This window comes from Cricetulus griseus, chromosome 2 (assembly GCF_003668045.3).
Source record: "Cricetulus griseus strain 17A/GY chromosome 2, alternate assembly CriGri-PICRH-1.0, whole genome shotgun sequence".
Taxonomy (NCBI): domain Eukaryota; kingdom Metazoa; phylum Chordata; class Mammalia; order Rodentia; family Cricetidae; genus Cricetulus; species Cricetulus griseus.
Genome location: NC_048595.1, coordinates 310,641,132 through 310,663,706, shown reverse-complemented (window position 1 = coordinate 310,663,706; position 22,575 = coordinate 310,641,132). Strand labels below are relative to the sequence as shown.

The window sequence follows — 22,575 nt, the reverse complement described above, 5'->3', positions numbered from 1 at the left end:
GACCTCTAGCCTCCCTCATGAAACTCATCTAGACTCAGAAGGGTACTTCCTTTAGTACCAAAGGAAGGTGCCACTTTACCCTCTGGCTTATATCCTACTTGGCTGCCTTTCCACAGAGGTAAACTGGGCCAGCTAAGTATTCTCTGGCCTACAGAAGGCTCCCTATTATCCAGTTCTGGGGTACCCTAGGTCAGAGAGCAAGCCAGAAAAGTCCCCTTGGACTGAGTGAGAAGACACCATGGATTCAGGGAAAGAAGGCATTCAGTGGCATGTTGCAGACATGAAAGTGCTAGAGTCTATTGTCACATCCAGGGCTAGGGGAACTTGTGTCAAGAGAGAAAGGGACTGAGACCCAAGGATTTATCATCCTGAGAAGAACCAAGAAGGAACTAGGTGAGCCTATGAAAAGTAGGGTACCAGACTAAAGGATCCCTGTGAAGAACTAGATGTGGCTCCAGCAAGGCTGGACTCCACAGTTGCCCAGCTGTGACCTTGTCCTGTTTCTGGGAAGTCTGGGCCAGCAACTTGTGCCTGTTTTAAGTGAAGGATCTGTAGACCCTTCCCTGAACAAAGTCTGATGCTGGAGTGTTTGCTGAGGTGCAGGAAGAATGTTCTCAGACTCTGTCTGGGAAGCATCTAGAAGTGATCTTTCAGAAGTTAGTGCAAGGGGACAGCAACAGATTCTCACCCTGGCTTCGTCCTGAGTGAGTCCCAGGCACTATTCTGAGACTTCATGTGGACCACATCCTTACTCCAGTCTTACCGTTTCTATTCCTCACTAATGTCTGAGAAAACTACGACATGGAAACTGCAGCCTTTGAGGGCCTTTCTGAAGACAACAGGTATTAATTATTACAAAACTGGGCTCAAACCCAGGGTCTGCTGCTTCAAGCTGCACCCTTGTCAACTCACAGTCATGAGCTCTCTATCTCTACAGGTGATCATTCAAGAAGGTTACCAGGCAGGGATTTGAAACAAGGTAGTAACTGGATTAACTACCAGTCTTCCCAGGCAGGCATCGTGGCCTAGGCAGTTGTCAAGTGGAGGATGCTTATCCGCTCATCACAGGATATTTGCAAGAGCACATTCCCTCTGGACTACCTCACAGGTCTCTTGCATTCAATCAGAGACTCTTTCCTTCACCTAACAAAGCTGCGTTCCAGCCAGAGTACCCCCTCTATGGCATGGCTACACATGGAGTCAATCACTCAAGTCAGAAACTGGGGCAACCTCCAAGATTGATTCCCATGATTCATGCTCACATCTCACTGGCCACAAAGGTCTTGGTCACCCTGGGGATTCTTCCACCTCTTCCCAGGAAGCCTTCCCTCTTGTTCTGGTTTCTTGACTAGATTACTCTAGAACCTATTGGCTCATTTCTCTGTCTACAGATATTTTTTCCTTTCCTCACCAATTTCATCAAGTTCTCCATAGAAGTTCTGTTGTGAACCACCCATGCCTAAAATGCCAAGATTTGTGCCAAGGGCTCTTTCAATCCTCACAACTTTTAGGAAGCAGAGAAGCCCAGATTTTAGCTTCATTTTAAGTCTGTGGACACTGAGCAGTGCTTTCTCACACCATCTACTAATCATGTTTGATCCAAAGAAGAGCTACTGGTTTGTAAAGTATAATAAAGTATAACTACTGGAAAAAGAAAATAAACACATATGAAATTTCAGCTGAAATTAAAACACTCTATCAAAGTTTTATAAAAACTCTACATGCTTTCTGTATTTCCATCTTGAATAACTGATGACAGTCTATAGACCACTATTTGGCAGTATTGGTCTGGTATCAACTATCTGTAAATCCACTAAAATGTCTAGTCTTCTCTATCTCAAATGGTAGGTATCTTCCCACCATGTACAGAATCTTAGAATCTGATTCTCACTGCTGCTTCCCTCCATTTATGTCCACAATACTGCTCCTGCTGTGGACCTGCCTATACCCAGTCTTCACCCTGCCTCCCATCCCTTCCACTTGCTGCCTCTCCTGGCCCCACCATTGTGCATTCTATCCCCCTTGTTTCTGAAGCCTTCCCCCTGTTCATTTGGCAAAATGACAAAGATTCTCACCTCTTTCAGAAAGTCTTTCCCATTCCATCAGACATTTGGGGTCTCATCATCTCTTTATTTTTATCTTGTCCTTTGATTTTAACATTCTGCTTAACCGTAGTCTGTCTCCCCATCAACTCTGACAGAACTCTTGAGGTGATCCCAACATCTGACACCAGGATTCATTCTGTAACATTTGTTGAGTATGTGGATGGATAGGAGTATAACATGAATGAAGGATGGAGGGGTGAATAGATAGGTGGACAGATGAACAGATGGGCAGGTAGACGGACAGATGAATGGATAAACAGATGAGAGATATGGCTTAATTCTTGGTCCCTAATGGAATATCTGGGTACAAATTATTTATTGGGTGGTTTTTATTGGCCATATTCAGACATGGCCCTCATTTCTGAAGTTTCTGTACTCTCAAATTAAAGAGTGTTGTTACAAATTATGGGTTTTCCCTAGGGCCATTGATGATAGCCACTACAAATTCTAGGCATAACAGTCCCCATTTGACTCAACACTTCAAATTCTAGGCAAATGGTCTCTTGTAGGCTTCTTGCAGTGCTAGATTATATTTGTGACATGGTCCTAGATGTTGTGACCTCATCCTTAAGATACTGGACCTAGACACAGAACAAGGGACATATTTAGTCTTTTATTCATTTGTGTAGCACTCAGAGATAGATTTAAGTTTGATGTTGCTGAAGGAAATGAGCGCTCCTCTGCTTAGAAGAAGCCTAGGAATCAGTTGTCTAAACTGACACAGTGGATAGATACATCATGGTCTTCTACTTCTCCTCATGGTTGTGGGAGTATCTATTCATGGTTTCTACTAAATTTTTTCCACAGTGTGTGACATGGTACTAGTCTCTTGGAAGAGGAGGCAAGGAATACTGTAGGGTGGTTAAAATTTGACAAGGACTTTCACACAACACACTACCAGGCCATGCCATCTCAGAGCTCTTTGGCACTCTGGTCCCTTATCACACAATTCCCAGGAGAGGACACATGCTTAGAGTATGACTGATGAGGGCAGACTGCTGTCCATGAATCCCAGCACTACTCTTCACAGGCCGTGTGGTCTCTGACACTTTGTCTTTCTTCGCTTCCATCCTCTGACCTATAAAACAGAGGTAATAGGGCATCTTCTGGGATTGTTAGTGATTATGAAATGGATGGTACCCATCAAGCCTTAGGACCATGTGCTCTGCACATAGTAAGAGATGCATAAGAGTTTCCTCCTCCAAATTAAGAACTCTGCAGAAACTGCCATACAGTTGATTGATAAAATCTTCCAAATGAGTAAGTTTTTTAAAAAGCCACTTTCACCTGCATTCACTATTCTCCCGCACTCTCCCTGCACCTCCACCAGTGAAACATGTCATGTGCCCTGCTTGCTCTTGAATCTCACAGTCTGCTGACCATCTTAGTCTGTGGCTAATAGTTTTCCTATGGAGGGACCATCTGCTTCTCCTCAGGACTGCCCAGGACCATGTGGAAGTACTGTTGGGCCTATTCTTATCCTCTCCTGTTACTCTGCTCTGGAAAACCTGCTTGATAAAAGCCACCCCATATTTCTGAGTGACCAGTGAGGACAGAAAGCAGTTAGATACCCAGCAGCCCCTATCCTTGGGAGCCGAGAGGGTCATCTCCATCCAAGTACACCATGGATTTTTTTGTTTTGTTGTTGTTGTTGTTGTTTTTTTTTTCTGTAAAAACCTGCCGGTGAGAGCAGGATTTTTCACCTAAATAAGTGTCTGGTACAGAATGAACCCTTGGGCCAGTTGCTTTCATTTTAGTTGTGTGATCTTGAACTGTAAAAATCTCTGTTTCTATGTTTTCTATTCTGTGGCATAGTGTAATCTACCTGTTCTTGGAGGCTTGCTGTGGAAACTGGTTCTTCGAAGAATTCTCTCACTTTGCTTTTCTGTGATATAGAGAAATGAGAAACGTTATAATTACAGTTATGGAATACTGACTGTGCTGATCTAGGGAGCAGAGAGACCCCAGAGCTGCTGGTGTTTAAGGAGGGCCAAAGGGAAAGCATCTATATACTATAATGAAACTAACTGACCTGGACAGCCTACTCTAGCTCCGGGGAACTCAGGAATTTAATAGGATCCTCTCAAGTGAGTATCTGTGGGTGTGAGAGCCAAGAAATCTGCCTCCAGCCCTGCCTTCACTTGGGGGGTGGAAGGCTGGTTTTTACATGATTCCACACCCTGCCTAGAGCTCACCTTGCACATACCCTCTAGCACACAATAGAGTCAGGAAGACATAATGATATTCTCTAGAGCAGAGGAAGGAAAGAGTCCCCCTTTTTTTCCTAGAGCATTTTCTTTGGGAAAATGTGCCATTGCAAGCTATGTCCTTGTCTCTTTGTATTGTAAATATTTTGTAAACAAGTTAGAATAGGTACATACCTGTAAGACCCTCTGAAGACAGAGGCAGATGTATTGGAAATTCAAGGCCAACCTAAGCTACATGGCAAGACCCTGTCTCAAAAAGACAAAACCAAGCAAGCCACCAGCCTGTTTTGTGACTCAGAAGCCATTGCTTTGAATGTAGACCTCAAGGAAAACTATGTCCAGTAGAGTTCCCTTTCCTAATGGGAAGATAATTGTCTTATGTAGGTGGTTGGCTCCGTAACTGTAGATGTACCTGGTGCATAGAGAACTGAAGAGATTTACCCATTCTTTGTTAAAACAAGTAGCTAATACACATGGCATCCTAATCCTGAAGTGATGTTAGGATGACCTCTGTAGGACAATGGTACCACCATGTCCTTTCCCCTGTGTTTCCTTAAGCACATGCCTATAACGGATTCTGTCTGCTTAGCTGTGTGAGAGGGTGAGATCCATTTCTGTCTGGAGTCTCTTCAGTTGGTGCCCTGAGACATGCATTACTGGTTAAATACATACTCAGCAATAATGCTTTAATTTGCTTTCCTATATTTTGCAGAAGACAATTTCTGGGAAGGCAGGAGATTTAAGTACTATTTCCTCAACACTTATTACTTGTTGCTTTTTTGACTCCAATACTATCCTCCTGCTCAGTGTGAAAGAGAAACAAATCAAATGATGATGATGATGATGATGATGATGATGATGATGAAAGTGAAGGCAGAAAGGGGAAAGATACAGGCCTATGCTCCGATCTCCTGGAAGGCCCATTTTCTATGGGGCAGCCCCTGCAGAATCACCCTAGAAACTGCTGAGCATGGCTGTGGTGGTGCCCAGGAAGCTGACAACCTGTTGTAGCTGGTCATCAGGAGTCTGGACTGGCTGTCCTGGATGGTGAGCAGCTCCTAGATACAGAATCTGAGCAGGGAAACACCAAGAACAAGTCTGCCACCTCATTTGTTTGTTGTTATGGGCATTGCTTCAATCTTTGATGAAAAGGATGCAAATCAGTTTGGAAGCAGGGCCTGGGCTTGAGAGGTAACTGATTTAAAAATGAGAAATTCACAAAGCAAAGGATCCTGGCTAGATACAGAGCACTCATGGGAATGGATGTGGTAAAGGACCTGTCCTTTCTACTATGAGTGACACATAAGGGTTGAGTTCACCAACAGGATGAAAAACACTGTGAAGCCCAAATACCAATGAATGAGCAGCCTGCGAGTGCTCTGGGGACTAACAGCAAACAAACCCATTGAGCTAGAAGGAAACATCTTTTATGGAGACTGAGGCACCAGGCTGTGGCCTCATGAGACCAGGAATATAACAGACACCAAAGTCCTAATTGGAAGAGCAACAAGAAGCCAAAAGCTATGATGCTTTGCCAATCTAGTTTCCTGCATAGGCACAGGAGTACAAACAACAAACCGATGTCTAGAAGTAATATCAAAAACAAATCACAAATGCTCTAGAGTCAACCCAAATGTCAGCCCGGTAACTATGTCCTTAATGACAGTCTCCCATGACAGCCCCTGAGTGATGTATGCATGAAGTGTATGTGATTTTTTTGAAATTCCAAAAGCCATCTTGTTTGGTTGATATTTGGCTCTTTCTGCCAACCTTTTGTTTTTGCTTCATGGTCTGAATGGATTGAGACCCTGGGGGTGATGCATGAGCCTCAGTTGGTGCTAATGGAATTTCTGCATCTTCTTTTCCACAGCAAAGGCCAGCAGGCCACTTTTTACTAACAAAGTCAAAACCAAAAATGAGATGAAGTTACTCAATGTAGCAAGTCAAGGAAATCATAAGTAATTGTCACATCTAAGCTCACATCGCCTGATCCTCCCACCAAGTCCCGGGATTCCCTGGTGTGGTCTTGCATGATCTTGAAAGGAGTGAACATCACCCATGTGAGTCTTCCTGCTTGCCTGCCCTGGGATGATGGTGATGAAGATCTCAGCCTGGCTGAAATGCCACCATCTATTTCCATCCTAACCAGGTCTGTCCAGCTTCAAGGCCTTGGCCCTTCTGTTCTCTTTGCTTGAGCAACCTTATTTGAAGTAGGCAAATCCCTGAAAAATCCCTGGAATAAAATCTTGATTGTTTCCTGCATCTATGCCCGCCTATAATTATTTCATTTGTTCTGTTTTTCTACCATCTTTCCTAGGTAGATTAGGAGCCCCTGAAGAAGATACAGCATTTATTTACTATGTTATTTTACCTGTACTATCTACTATGGTTCCTGGCACTTAATAGCCTCTCAGTCAAGAGTTAGTTCCTGAATGAATCCCATGCTGGACTTCCTGCTGGACTTAGAAGCCAGAGCTAGACCATCAGGGGTCCCAAGACAGAATCAGGGAAGCAGGAATTATTCATTTCAACAAAGGTTGGACTCTATGCTAAGTGTACAAGAAACTGAAGCAAGGAATTTCTTTCAGGGCTGTATTACTTCAAAGCCCCTCTCCTCCTTCTACATTAGTGACACAGATCACACAGCTTTGTTAATGTAGTGTTGGAACACTTAGAAGTAAATAGACCAACTTTGGATAGAATAACATATCAAAAAGTAGTATTTTGAGCCAGCTGCCCACCCATGTGCCAGCCTCTTTGGAAGGAAAACCTGTGATTATCAGTTGCCACCAGGCACTGCATGAAGATCATTCCCTCCTGTCTTCCTAACACTGCTTTTTAAAAAGCTTCCTACTAGTGAATGCAGAGGCAGCTCAAAGGAAGAAGCCCAGGGTAAAGAAATTTGCCTCAGCTGCATACATGAACATACTTCCTGCTAGCTTAGGGACAGCATGCTTTCTCTGCCTTATGCTTGGGCCCCTACTGCCTAGAATGCATTTGGTTAGACCTTATTTTACTTTACCAAATTTATAGTAGATCTCAGTGTGACAGCATTGTCTGCTTAGGAAGCAGAATTGAGACTGTGACAGCGCAAAGGTTTGTGTTAGTGCTACCAGCTGTGAATAAGGACCAGGGTGCCTTAACACATCTCCATATTCTTGAAGGTCTTAAAGCATACTGGCAACATGGAAGCTCTGTAAAGGGCAAAGACATATGTGTGATGAGGTCAGTGTTCAGCCATTACAAGTCCCTAGGACGACTTCAAGAAATGGCTGATTTTTCATGACAATTTAGAAATATATGTCATCATCAAGATGGAGAGAATTGTATATAGACATTAAATCGGAAGATAAAGGGTCTGATTAGCTGATTTCCTAGGCCAATGTAGAAAAACAACTTCATAAATGTTTAAAGTCTTTGATGCTTGATCGACATATTAGAATTTAGCAGAAATTTCCTTAGAGAATCCTGGAATTTAGATGCTCATCAGTTCCCCAAATTCAATCACGGAAGAAAGGTGATGCCAGAGGGATAGATATACATTGCCATGCCACATCCTACATAAAGTTCAACCTTCTTTGGGTGACTCAGGCTTTCAGCCATAATGGTACATTACCAACAAGCTCTTTGAAGCAACCAACCCACCTAAGCTTGGGGCATCGTAAGTAAAGACTCGAGAATATGCCCAAGGTTAAAGGAATCCATGCTTTCCTTATTTGGACACCATGGATACCGACCAAACACTGGGAAAGTACTGAGGAATGCCTTTCTGTTGTCCACTCAGAGACCCACACCTCTTGCCAGGTGATACTGCAAGGCTTGACTGGCCCTCGTGACTTCTGAGCAGCAGCAGGTTCAGCAGGATTCTTTCTGTCCATATTTAATCCTGACTCTCCTGGAGTGCTGAGAATTCTAGAAGTCCAGATTAAGACTTATATCCATTTTCTTTATCATCCATTTCAGCCTTGTCATGCTCTTTCTTGAATATTTATTTTAGTAGTTCCTTTGCTACTAATTTGTTCTTTATATGGATTTTTTTTATGCTCATGTGAAATGAGTTCATTGCCTCTTTGTCTCTAAGAACATTATTTCCCCAGGTTTGTTATTGCAAGATTCGCTGGTATTCATAATTTCCTTGTAGGTAAACCGTCTTCTTTCTGCTTCTAGTATCTTTGTGTCTGCCTGAAAGCATTTGCTTAGGAATCAGTTTTTCCAGGATTTGATTATATTACATTGTCTCATGTACTTCATCAGTTCTGACAATTCTTGGTCATTTCATTTGAAACATCACTTCTGTTTCCTCTGCTGTCTCTTCCTGAAACTTCAAACCAGTTTGTGTCCAACTTTGACACTGTAATAATCAATAATACTTCCTAACTTCTGTCTTAAATTTTTCTGTTTTTCTGCTTCTCTGTGCTACATTCTGGGTAATTTCCTGAGGCAAACCTTCCAGTTCATCTCTTCTTTCTTCAGCTGCATCATATGCAACAGCTCAATTCCATTACATTTCAATTTTTTTTCCTTTGGTTTGTTTATTTAGACAGGGTTTCACCACATAGCCCTAGCTACCCTAAAACTCACTATTCAGACCAGTTGGCCTCAAACATGGTACAATTCTCCTGCCTCTTATTTCCAAGTGCTAGAATGATATATAGACCACCATCATAATTCTAATTATAAATTTTAAATAATTCATTTTTTATAAATAACTTTGTTATTTAAGCATCTGTTTAAAGGCAGTGGTGCTCTTGTCTGGCAATTCCACAATCTTCAGACATTGGAGACCTAACTCTGTTGTTATTTTTTCTCTTTTGTCTCCTTATTTGTATCTTTTGGTATGCTTGGCGATCTTTGGTTGGGAGTTTGTTGTTTAATTTTAATCTGCAAGAATCCAAGGCCTAAATAATTTTTTTAAAGAAAGATTTTGAGTCTGCTGATGCTAGGAGCCAAGGGATGAATTTTTGTTAACTTTGGACAACTTTATCCGCTTTCAGGGGTCCTAAACCAGAGTATCCCACACCCATACTGCTGGTATCTCAACCTTTTGAGTCAGAAGAGCATTTGCTTTTAAGAAAACCCAAATGAGTTTGTTTTACTTTGCGCTCCGACACAAGTTTGTTTGGGTGTGTAAAGTGGGACAATGGTCTCAGAGAATTTTAGTTCCTCTTAGAAGTCCAGAAATCCATTCTATTCAGTGTCTAGTAGTGTAGGTGAAAAGTCCAAAATGTCCTCAGTTTGTCTAATATATAGAAATAAATAACTTTTATTCTTCTCTGTAATTACTGGATAAAATGATATGTGCATCCACAAAATGTGAAAACACTAATTTCCCAATTAGTGTAGAGAAAAATAAAAGGAAGAAATACATAGTAAAGCCGGGCGTTGGTGGCACACGCCTTTAATCCCAGCACTTGGAAGGCAGAGGCAGGCGGATCTCTTTGGGTTAGAGCCAGCCTGGTCTCCAGAGCGAGTGCTAGGATAGAAGAATGTATTTGTGGGGAAAAAAAAAACAAAAAACAAAAAAAACCTTGTGTTTTGCTGGGCGTTGGTGGTGCACGCCTTTAATCCCAGCACTCCGGAGGCAAAGGCAGGCAGATCTCTGTGAGTTCGAGACCAGCATGGTCTACAAGAGCTAGTTCCAGGACAGCCTCCAAAGCCACAGAGAAACCCTGTCTCAAAAAACCAAAAAAAAGAAAAAAGAAAGAAACAAAGAAAAAGAAATACATAGTAAAACAAGCAGAAGGGCAGTGGCCCTGCAGATGGTTTTCTCATCTGTTGCTCTGCATGCAGCAGTTCGGCACCATCTTACAATGCTGTCTGATCCAGCTTCTTTGCTTCTAGACACTCTACCAAGAAGAAGGATGGCCAGTGCCTTCTCTAAGTTGCTAACTGGCCGCAATGCATCTCTGCTATTTACTACTCTGGGAACCAGCGCCCTGACCACTGGCTACCTGCTGAACAGGCAGAAGGTGTCTGCTGATGCCCGGGAGCAGCACAAGCTCTTTCCCGCAAGGTGAGTCCTCCTGGCTTTTATATAACCCTGAGTGTAAACCAGATGCGTGTTCTCTCCTGCGGGAAAGGGTCAGTGAGAGTTCTCCTTTTTGTTTATTTTTATCTTATTTGTATGAGATGTTTTGTCTGGGTATATGTCTATGTGCCACATGCATGCAGAGGCCAGAAGAGGTTGTCAGATCCCCTGGAACTGAAGTCACAGATAGTTGTGAGCTGCCATGTGGGTGCTGGACTTGAACTTGGAATCCCTGAAAGAGCAGACAGTGCTCTAAACCACTAAGCTATTTCTCCAGTCTCTGAGAATCCTTCATTTTGTCTTTCTAAATGGCCAAGGCAAACTTAATCATTTTTGAAACTCATTAGCCTAGTAACCTGTGACAAATACAAGGAAATATGTCATTATTCTTGCCCAAAGTTTGCCTTCCATTTAAAAAGTAGTAACAGTGATAGTTCACATTTATTGCACAAGCACTTACATTATGAGACTATTAACATGTGTGTTAGGCCCTTTCACATAGGGCATGATTCATTTTAGCATCCTTTGGTAGTGTAATGACTTTGAAACCATCCAAATTCATGTATTTAGTGCATCCAAATGCAAACCCAGGCCCCTTGATACCTGACCCACACTTCACTCACTGCTCCATGCATTGACTTTAAGTGTGAGCACTGAAGGATATTACAGACAGGAGGTGGAGGAGTGTCTCACAGAAGATGAGGTCAGATATTCTGCTGCCCCAGAACCTCACTGTGTCCAACATAATAACACACTGAATAGTTTGAGCAGTGTGATTATGTCCTAGGATTCCACATAGGTAGGAGTAGGAGAAAGAAAACAACTAAGATGTCTCTGGGAGACATTAGTTGTCTGGTAGAATGAGCATCTCTGAGGGAATCAGAGAAACCATATAGCCCGGGAAACATTGAGGGGAGATCACCTGTGTTTGAGTCCATGGTGTTCCTCAGTTTATATTCTGTAAGCAGTAAATAGCCAGGGTAAAGCAGCATCCGATGTGCTAAACTTCTGTGTGTTATCCCAGAAAATATTTATTAAATGCTTGTGTCCATGGCTGGTCACTTTTCTGAAGACAGGATGGGTCTCTGTTGTCATAAAGCTTGTCCTGTAGGCAAATGACAGAGAAGCAAACAACATTCTAGATAGTCCTGTCTCTGTCTCTCTCCCTACCACAGACCAAAGAGATCAAATTCATTGAATTTTATCAGCACTTTTAGGTGGAAGAGAAATCTGCATGTGATTTCAGTTCATTTTCTGATTTCTTTCCTCTTGCCCTCTGTTGCTTCTGTAGCATCATGGGTTTCCTTCTAGGTGAACTCATGTCCTTTTCTCTAGCAGCCACTGGCCCTGGCTTAACTTAAGCCTGGTTACTTGAGACAGGGCTTGTAGGCATCTCTATCCAATTTCACCTGTGCCCACTGGGCCAAGAGAGCCTGGTTGAGGGTCACAGAGAAACTGGATCTTTGATAGCCCTTACCTGGGGGCTACTGGTCCACAGCCTCTCCCCTCCCACAGTGCAGACTACCCTGACCTGAGGAAACATAACAACTGCATGGCCGAGTGCCTCACTCCCACCATCTATGCCAAACTCCGCAACAAGATGACACCCAATGGCTACACCCTGGATCAGTGCATCCAAACTGGAGTGGACAACCCTGGCCACCCCTTCATAAAGACTGTGGGCATGGTGGCTGGTGACGAGGAGTCATATGAGGTAAAATCACGGGCAGCTGGTTCTGGGGGTGGAGGCTACCCTGCGTGTGGTGGAGGTGAACTATCAGGGAGACTTTTGTCTTTCTGTGGAGTCAGCTGTTTGCATTCTCAGGAAGAGCTCCAATAAAGAGCAATCTCATAGAACCCTTGGGAATCCTTCCTGGCATTATGAGATGTATAGCTAGGGACAATGCTTTCTTTGTTACTGTGCCAGTGCCCCTCCTCAAAGAGATGTTAGTTTCATCACAGAGCTCTGTGAGCTTGTCAGAAGCTGTGTTGGTACAAAAGAAATAAAACTGAATGTAGCTGGGCTTTTATCTTTCTCTTATAGGGCCAGGCACCCACCTCCAAATAAATAATGGAGACTTATTCTTATTTATGAATGCCTGGCCTTTGCTTGGCATAATTCTAGCCAGTTTTTCTAACATAAATTAACCCATTTCTCTTCTTTTATGTTTTGCCTCTGGGATTTTTACCTTTCTTTATGTTATATGTCTTTACTTCTTACTCGGTGGCTCACTGTGTGGCTGGGTGGCTGGGTGGCAGGGTGGCTGGGTGGCTGGGTGGTTGGGTGGCCCCTAGAATACTCCCCACCTTCTCCTTTCCTCCCTCCTCCTTCTCTCTTCTCTCCTATTATTTATTCTCTCTGCATGTCAGCCCCACCTATTTCTCTCTCCTACTTAGCTATTATCTTTTTATGAGACTAATGAGGTATTTTAGACAGGCAAAGCAACACAGCTTCACAGAGTTAAACAAATGCAACAGAAAAGAATGCAACACACTTTTGTATCATTGAACAAATGTTCTACAGCATGAACAAATGTAACACATCTTAAAATTCTAATCCATAACAATTGGATGGTTTGTATTCATCAGACAAACATTCAAGTGTTTGTATCCAGGTTTATTGGGTGGAGTTGGATTGTGTGTCTGTAGTTTGAGACTTATCATAATTTCTATTATTGTAGCACAAATTTCTGGGCTCACCAAGTTTTTTGGATCCAGCCTCGCTTTGTGCAGAGGTCCAGTATCTGCTTGTAGCATAACTCAGTACCATACCTCTGTCTCCACAGAGCAGTCATTGTGACAAATGCCTGCAACCTGACTCCCTCATTCTTCTTTTCATTCTTCTGTCATAAAACTAAACACAGTTTCTCAGAAAGTTGCCATCAACGGATGAGAAGGGGCCATCCTAAATAAACAAAAGATTATTCATTAGCCTACAACAGAACTTCAGACTAAAGCTGCTTCTTTGATCTCAACGCCCTTCTTTCCACTTCCCGCATCTTCCCTAGGCTGCAGAGTACTCTCTTAGTATTCACTTCTCTTGGCCTTACTTTATCTAAAGACTACCCATGCCAATTGTTTGGCTTTTGGGTTGGACAGGCTCATGGGGTAAGGGAACTTGGCTTTGTCTTCTGGTAGCTGGCTTCCCCACAGACTTTATGTTTTGCTCGAAATCTTAGAACCTGACCTCTTTTGATCATAAAACTTACTTAGCCCCCAGTCTAGTGGCTTCTTCTACCTCACAAAAGAGAAAGCCCTGAGGTTTTTAACCACCAGATTTTCTCATCCAGTGATTGGTGGTTATCACAGTGATAACAGTGAGATTCAAAGAATCATGCAGGGAGTTAAGTGCAGAGTCCAAAGGTCTGTGTTCTCTCGGGAGTAAGGTGGTACTGAATGGTTTTCTCTGGTGTACATTTGTTCTCTTTGTGCTTATCCACTAGTCTACTTTTATATGCATATTCCCCATGGTAGCATGGGGACATTCAGAGGAGGCCATCAACCCTGGTCCTTAAGAAGAAAAGGGGACAAGTGACAGCAGAAGGCCTTGCTATTCAGAAAGCCAGGTACAGAAGGATACTCTTGCCTACAGGTGTTTGCTGACCTTTTTGATCCTGTCATCAAACTAAGGCACAATGGCTATGACCCTAGGGTGATGAAGCACCCTACAGACCTGGATGCATCCAAGGTAGGCTCCAGCCTCCATTTCTTTTCTCCATAATGCAGGATCTCCTGAATCCACAGGCAGAGGAGGGAACCTAAGAGCCACTACCCTGGTGAGATGTCCCTGGAAGTCTAAGTCTACTTTCAGCATATCCCCTTGAGAGCTAGGGGAGGTTAGGAAGGCCCTTTAAAGATGCCTCTAGGGGACAATTAGTTGATGGGACTTTAAACTTTCCTACAGCATTTTACCCCAACCAAAACTATCTACTCCAGACCCTACCTTACTTAACTAAGGTAGCTGCCCCAGAGCTGTAGGTACACACAGTCACGTAATGCAGTCGTGTAACGCTCTCTGTAATGCAGTATCTGAAGGTTTCCAAGCAAGCTGTAGGTCAGAGGACTGTCCCATGGCTGCTAGGGTGACCCTCCCACTCTGCTCCACCTGGCAGATCACTCATGGGCAGTTTGATGAGCGCTATGTGTTGTCCTCTCGAGTGCGCACTGGTCGAAGTATCCGTGGGTTGAGCCTGCCTCCTGCCTGCTCCCGGGCGGAGAGAAGGGAGGTAGAGAACGTGGCCATCACTGCCCTGGAGGGCCTCAAGGGGGACCTGGCTGGTCGCTACTACAAGCTGTCTGAGATGACGGAGCAGGATCAGCAACGGCTCATCGATGTGAGTAGGTGGTAATCACCCAAGGGCTGCTTGGAAAGAGCCTGGACCTACAGCTCTGCCTTGACTTAAGAGCTGGCCCCAGGGGCTGAAACTGGCCCAAGGCTTCCACAGCTTCAGTGTAAGAAAGGGGCTGTAAAGTGGAATGCAATTAGGATCGCAATGGAGTCAGAACTAGTCTGAAAACAGATGGTTTATTAGGAAGTACTCACACGAGGGAGCCAGTCCTGTACAGCCAGGCAGGAGAGGGAAAAGAAAGTCGCATGCATGCATGCGTCCCTCATATTTAAAGCCTTCCTACTTCACTCTGACTATGCTCAAGTGTGTGTGGTCAGTGTCACCAGTGCCAGCCCCCAAGTGGGCGTGGTCACCATTTCCCCCTTCAGAGCTGAAACTTTTAAGTCTTGTCAAGCCATGACTAAAGTCTGAAGAGGAAACTCCAGTATGAGTGCTGGACTGGGCACAGGAGGGTGGAGGTGAATGGGGGAATCTGCCTCCTGTCAGATGTGAGCAAATATGAACAGTTGGGTGTTCCTATTCATGCCTGACCAATGATCTCTGGTACCACACCCTAGGAAAACTCTGAAAGTGGAGAGGATCTAGGCAGGAAGTGATGGAACTTTCCCTGATGGGATGGAGCCCTTGGGTGCTGCCTGCAGGCACTCATTCCGGCCCTCCCAGTACCTCTGGGCAGTGTCTCTAGAGCAGACAAAACACAGGGCCCTTTCTGGTTTAGTGAGACAAGGTCTTAGTATGCAGCTTGTCTTGGCCTCAAACTCACAGCAATGCTCTTGACTCAGCCTCCCAAGTGTTTGGGCTCGGGTCCCTTTATTTCCTCATCAGCACAAATTAAAACAGAATGCATTTTCAAAAATAATGTTTAACTAAACTCCAAGACAAGGAGAAACAAGATTCTGTCATTGCAGAGATGCAAATTACATGAAACATCCCATTTCCAAATGGCACAGGACAGCTATGTAGTTGACAACATGCCTAGCTTGAGCTAAATGTGTGTAGACTTGGCCATCCACCTACCTACCTTTACAGAGCAAACCCACATCTGCCTTAAGCAGCCACCCTGGCTTCCCTTTTATGGGTGAGCAGTGGCTCAGGAGATACTTCTCCAGCCTTCTCCAATTCCAATTCCCTTCTTGTCCCCAGTCTCCAAGGGGACTTGTTAGAGATTATGGATGGACTCCTCACATCCATGTGGTATCATGTCTCAGTATAAGTTTTGGGCATTGGTGTTTTTATTTTAAAATCTCTAGTTGTTCCTGTTCACAGTGAATCTTCGAAACACTGCCCAAGAGGCCTCTTTATCTGTAAGTTGAAACTTGATCACCTGGCCCATGCCTAGCTTCACAGACTCTTCTCTGCTTTGTCCCTTTTGGCCCACAGGACCACTTTCTGTTTGATAAACCAGTGTCCCCTTTACTAACATGTGCCGGGATGGCCCGTGACTGGCCTGATGCCAGGGGAATCTGGTATGGATGCAGTTTTCACATTTTCCCTGTGTGTGGAGAATCTGTTTCCTGCTTCTTCTAACCCGAGGTTGCTGTGAACTGCAGTTGACAACATGCCTAGCTTGAGCTAAATGGGGAAGCCAAGTCTACTTGAAAACAGAAAAAAGGGAGGGAGGAAGAGCCGGAGGGAGGGGAGTTCTTTTTTTAAGAGATATAGGAATGTGAGCTGGTTTGCATAAATTATGCATGGGGGAGACTAAAAGTAAGATACTTCATATTAATTAGTAAGAGAATCTGCTTGTGAACTTAGGACAAATGAACACAAAATAAAAAATTAATATTGGTATTTTGGTTATCATTTTGATAATTGATAATATTGATATGATAAACCATTCCTGAAAGGAGGAATGGCTACCCAGTGTATGCACATCCTTCATAACAGTCCTCAGCCTACCTTGTCTTTGTTGTCCCAGCTGTCCCCCAAAAAAGCTGAGAAAGAACATTCAGAACAGGGTAGACAGCCAGGGTTTATACAGCAAAGTTTGTGAGTTCTTGGGGTATTGGTAAAGTTCCTCCATTCTTGCCTCCCATTTTTCTCAAGAGTCACAAGCTTTTGGCTGAATCCCTTAGGAGACAAACACTCCTAGAATCCAAGCTAGGTGAGCTATTGTCATCTTGTTTGAGGAACAAGAGGAAGGATTGTGTTCTTGTGGGAGTAGAACCGTGTGCAGCATTGTTAATGGCTGGATTTAGTCTTATCCTCCATTCTGGAAGGTATCATTATTTTGTGGTACTTGTTCAGGCACAATTAGGAGATAAGGGCCATCTAGGGAATGGGGAAGGTGAAATGAAGCAATCAAGCTGCAGAGGTAATGAGAATTTTCATGTGTTGAGATAAATGCAATTAACAGTCAGCACCACATTTCTGTCTTCATTAGGCATAATTATGACAAGACATTTCTCATCTGGATAAATGAGGAAGACCACACCAGGGTAATCTCAATGGAAAAGGGAGGCAATATGAAGAGAGTATTTGAGCGATTCTGTCGTGGACTAAAGGAAGTAAGAGTCCGTTAGTGGTTTATAGATACCCATCAAAATAAAATCTCTCCAGTTCCCATTTCTTCGTATGTTTTTAAATTATTATTTTATTTTACATGTGTGAGTGACAACTGCCCTAAAGTCTGCACTGCATGCATGCAGTGCCCATGAAGACAAGAAGAGGGTATCAAATCCCTTGGGACTATAGAAGCAGATGGTTATGAGCTTGCCATGTGGGTGTTGGAATCCAGTATGGTCCTCTGGAAGAGCTGCCAGTGCTTTTTTTTTTTTCAGTTTTTTTAATTTGAATTAGAAAAAAGATTGTTTTACATGATAATCCCAATTCCCTTCTCCATCCTGTCCTCCCCTACCACTACCCCCCAACTAAAACCCTATCACATATCCTTTTCTGCTCCCCCTGGATGGTGAGGCCTTCCATAGGGTGTCATCAGAGTCTATCATATCATTTGGGATAGGGCCTGGACCCACCCCCATGTGTCTTGGCCTCTATGTGGAATGGGCTCCCAAAGTCCACACCTATGCCAGTGCTCTTAAGGCTGGAACCATCTCTCTAGCCACTATTTTCCATTTTTATAAGATACTTTGCTAACTTCCAAAGTAGGACTACTTTTTTCTCCTAAGAATCAAATCTTCCAGAGTAGTGCTTCCAGAACGAGGTGACTGTTCTCTTTGTGGGAGTCTGGGGCTTACTGGTTATTTTCTCACTCTATTCTGAACATGGAGAGAGGATGTAATAAGATGGGGATGGATGGGTGGGTAGACTAGCAAAGGTAGAATGGGATGGGAGTGTGTGGGGTGAAACAGAACAGATTCTCATGGGCATGTCTCTGAGGATTCCTGTGTTCGATAGTCTTTGCATGAGAAAGAGTATCAACTGGTATTTATTGTGAATTTGGAATCTTTTAGGGACTGTGTTAAATGCTTTCCATGGTCATCCAATTTCATAGAATCATTTTATCCTCCATGGAAGAGCTATCCAGTACAAGCACCTCAGACCCACTATGATTTCATTCATGTGCTCTGGTGTTTGGGATGACCTGAAGGAATAGACATTTGAGAAGTCTATCATTTGTTCATTTTTTGTTCCATTTGTAGGTGGAACGTTTAATCCAAGAACGAGGCTGGGAGTTCATGTGGAATGAGCGTCTAGGATACATTTTGACTTGCCCTTCGAACCTCGGGACTGGATTGCGAGCTGGTGTCCACGTCAAAATCCCAAAGCTCAGCAAGGTAATGGTGTGTGACTGGAAGCTTTGTTGGGTCCCAAGAGGATCAGCTCAGATGTGACAGCTTTGCAGAAAGAGAAGATGTCAGCATTGACCCCTTAACCCTGACCTTTGCTGCCTTCGATGGAAGAGTGAGGAAAAGGATGATGTCTGACTTAAAGTCATTTGAATTAGTTAGGATAAAAGGTTCAGGACCTGTGAAAAGGGGATGGTGTATCAAGAATAGTGCTTTTGAGTCTCCACCATGTAACAAGTCAGGGTGGATATGGGGCTGCTCTGCTTTGTTCCCTATGGGTTCTTTTTTTTTTTTTTTTTTTTTGTCCTTACAACTGAATCTATGTGACAATCACCTGGAGGGAGGGCTTGGATAGAACAGATTATTAGGCCTTGCTCAAGCAATTTCTTTTCTTCTTCTTTTTTTTTTTTTACATTTTGTATTTGTATTTGTCAGGGGGTGGGTATGAGGTTACACAGTGAAGGGCAAATGATAACTTCCCTGTTCCAATGACTGAAGTCAGGTTATCAGCTTGAGCAAGCACCTTTGCTCACAGAGCCATCTCACTGGTCTGAGAATTTTTATTTCTTGCAAGTTTTCAGGTAACTCTGAGGCTCTTGGTCGAGGCCTTCTTTGGAGAACCACTTAGGGCATTTTCCTCATTTGCATAGTCACAGTCATTGTCCATGTTCTAGAATGTGAGAGAAGGAGGGTGAATGTAGATATATCCATGATGAGATTTAAGGTGTAAGAGAGAGTATGTAGCCATATCCATGATAAGATTTGGGGTGTAAGGAGAGAGCATGTAGGCAAGGTGTAGGAAAGGAAGCAGCTCACACAAATTCTGCCATACTATTGGCAAGAGTTTAGGTAGCTAATAGCTGCATCTTCAGCTCCACTGCTGGACACAGGGGTAGAGGATCCAGACCAGGAGCTGGCCATTTCTGCCACAGCACCAAAGTAAATCAAGGAAGTTTAAACAAGTTTAGAAAAATGTGCTGCCTATCAAGATAAAGGTATGTGGTTAATTTTTTGTTATTCAAAATTCCAATGCTAAGAAAATTATTGGAAGTGATTTAACTTTATCATTTTAATTATAACAATGAAACTGGTGTACAGGTGAGTAGCAGACATACAAAAGTTGGCATCTACATGCACATAAATGCATGTATATTTATTTGAAGATAAATGTCCCAAGTTTAATTGCAGCTTTGCTGAATTCTAGCTGTCTGACTTTGGGCAAGTTAATTACTCTGGAGCAGTTTGCTCATCTGAAGTGTAGGGGTTGGTATAGTTTCAGTTGTCCCCTACAAGCTTATATGCTAGAGACTTAACCGCTAAATTCATATGTCAATGGCATGTGTAACCTCAGGAAATAACCAGCTTTGACCTCCATGATGGCATTAGTGGCAGTCCATGAAGAAAGGTCTAAGCCAGCACGCATGATGTATCTCACTATGTGATGGGTGCCCTCTGCAATGATGCACAAGGACATCCTTACCAGATGCCACAGTGCTGGCTTGGTGCTCTTGGACCTCCCACCTAACTATGAGCCAAAAGTGCTCCTGCCATTTGTAAGTAGTGACCTGGTCTCCAGTACTTTTGGTTTTTTTCACTCAAGATAATATGTAGCCTTAGCTGGCCTGGAACTGGATATGTAGATGGGCTGGCATCAATATCACAAAGATCCATCTGTCTCTGCCTCCAGAATACTGGGATTAAAGTTGTGTGCCACCATCCCCTGGAACAGGTCCTTTTTTTGTTTTTACAGCACCATAAAATGGGCTTTGATGGGGTGAAAATAATATCCACCTCATTAGATTCTTGAAAGGCTTAGAAGTTCCAGCCTGTGCTTAGTATGTTGTACATACATAACTGTTACTGACCCTTATTACATCTTTGCTAATGACTGCAACAATATCCCTTCTCCTAGGATCCACGCTTTTCTAAGATCTTGGAGAACCTGAGGCTCCAGAAGCGTGGTACAGGCGGTGTGGACACTGCGGCAGTTGCGGACATATATGATATTTCCAATATCGATCGGATCGGTAGATCAGAGGTAATATCTCTCTCACTCTAGCATGGATTAATGTGGTTAGCCTAACAAAAAAAGGGAACACAGAAGAGTAGCCTCGACAGCCTGGCCTCATCCACACACTTCCTCTTTTCCCACTGAGTCCTGAATTAGCCTTTCATTCCTCGTGTTTCTCTTGCTTGGAAAATAATGCAAGAGAGATACTCTGTCCCTTGTAGCCAAGTCAAGGAACCATAGTGGAACTGCTGTTACTGAGCAGCCCCCTGAGAGCTTTCCAGCCATCTTCAGGCACTGCTCCCTGTGCTAAAAGAGCAGGGTTTTATTGCCACTGACTGGGAGAAGAGGTGGGCCATACCTCTAAAAGAGGGACACTGAAATCCCTCTTGATTCTCAATTTCACTGGCTGAGGAGCACATGCTATCATCTTCACTTTGGCACCTTGGATGCTTAATGGTGTCTAATGCTTTAGTTGTAGAGTTTAGATAGTAAAAGAGGTTTGTGACAGTTATGTCTAAACATGAGCCTGTAAGACAATGCTGAGGGACTCTTGGGAGTAGATAGGAACAATAGGATTCAGTGACAGGTGGAAGCTGTGAGTGAGATGAGACTTGAGAGCTCATTTAGGAACACACTGCTCCAGAAATGCTGAGAGCAAGTTCCATGGCAAGTCATCTCAACCCAGGATGCTGTGGCTGGTGAGAAGACTAAATATGAAGGGCCACCGCGTAGTAACTATCAAACATAGCTTAGTGTTTCATTGTAATCTTCTAGGGGGTTTTATAAAGCTAGTCAAATAACTGAAAGTATTTACAAAACCATGTGTTTAATTTCAGCAGCCCTCATTATCATTTTGAATAATATCATTATTATTTTGAATAATACCTGAAATTTCTTATTACTTTTTAAAACAATTGTTCAGAAACTTTTAAAGATATATTATAGCATATATTTTGTATTATAACACCTTTTACAATTCATGAATATTTTATCACAATACCTATCATTAAATAACCTGGTTGGGGTAGAAAATGCCTTTTTAAAAATTATTTTCTTTGAGCCAGTTTTGAAAAAATATTTCTTATATACATGTATGTTTTTGTTAAATATATATATCTAGTGACCAAGAAATTAAGAAGAGAGCATCTATGCCCCCTGGAACTAGAGTTACAGGTGGTGGTTGTGAGACACAGTATGGATGCTAGGAACCAAAACCAGGTCCTCTGCAAGTACTCCTAACTCCTGACCTGTCTCTCCTGCACAGAGAGGGTATACTTAATGGTGAGGCACTTCCCTCGCAGGTGCGAGGAGGCCCTGGATCTGATCCCAGTGTTGTGAAGCAAACCAAGAAAAATTCAAAACAAAACAAGAAAATACTTTGATATCAAAATGCATGATTTTTGGTGATTTCGTAAAGTTCACATTCTGGGGGCTCTGCAGGCGCCTCCTGCTCGAATTAACCATTCCTCTTTCTCCTTTCTTCACCATGTCTCCTCCTCATGGTCATCCCTCTTCCTCACTGTCAAGGTGGAACTTGTTCAGATCGTTATTGATGGAGTCAACTACCTGGTGGATTGTGAGAAGAAGCTGGAGAGAGGCCAAGACATTAAAGTGCCCCCTCCTCTGCCCCAGTTCAGCAGGAAGTGAATTTCCCTCTCAATTTATGAATAATCTGTCTGCTGGTATGACAGACACGAAGAAGTCTCTGCTCTGAGAGTTTTTGTAGACTTGAAAACATTTAAAACTGTAGGTACTGCTATCTTTACAATAAAACTCTCCTTAATAACACTGTGTTGTGTCTCTGATTTTTAATTATACTAAGAAGGTTAATATGCCCAACTATAAGCCTCAAGGAGGGAAGGTATTTTAAAATACTAGGGCAGACATTTATGGCCACATAGAGATGCGTCTAGATAACTGATCAGCTCTCCAGATGTTAACACAGGCTGCCCTACACAAATGCTTATAGACACCACTGGAAGCAAGATCAGACACAGTCATTAATTTTCTAGGAATTGGAGCAAAGGGAAACTTTTTCCTTTGAAAGGGGGGGGGGAGTTAATAAAATGCTATTTAATGAGGACAAACAGAGGCTATGCATCAATTCAGATCATGCTGTATCAATA

The 22,575-nt window shown here is 43.1% G+C and overlaps 1 protein-coding gene across 1 annotated transcript; it reads left to right on the top strand.

Annotated features, from left to right (window-relative positions):
- The first annotated feature begins 10,173 nt into the window (after nt 1–10,173).
- Ckmt2 (creatine kinase, mitochondrial 2) lies at nt 10,174–22,096 on the top strand. Its single transcript, XM_035439118.1, has 9 exons — nt 10,174–10,325; nt 11,856–12,054; nt 13,933–14,028; nt 14,453–14,674; nt 16,070–16,155; nt 17,073–17,196; nt 18,292–18,426; nt 20,351–20,476; nt 21,977–22,096. Exons 1-9 carry the CDS (start codon nt 10,174–10,176, stop codon nt 22,094–22,096), a joined length of 1,260 nt encoding a protein of 419 aa, XP_035295009.1.
- Nucleotides 22,097–22,575: the final 479 nt, after the last annotated feature.

Coding starts and splice junctions, on each gene's coding strand:
- Ckmt2 (XM_035439118.1), top strand. CDS start 10,174: ATGGCCAGTGCCTTCTCTAAGTTGCTAACTGGCCGCAATGCATCTCTG. Junction 12,055..13,932: donor GTGACGAGGAGTCATATGAG/GTAAAATCACGG, acceptor TCTTGCCTACAG/GTGTTTGCTGACCTTTTTGA. Junction 17,197..18,291: donor TCTGTCGTGGACTAAAGGAA/GTAAGAGTCCGT, acceptor TTCCATTTGTAG/GTGGAACGTTTAATCCAAGA.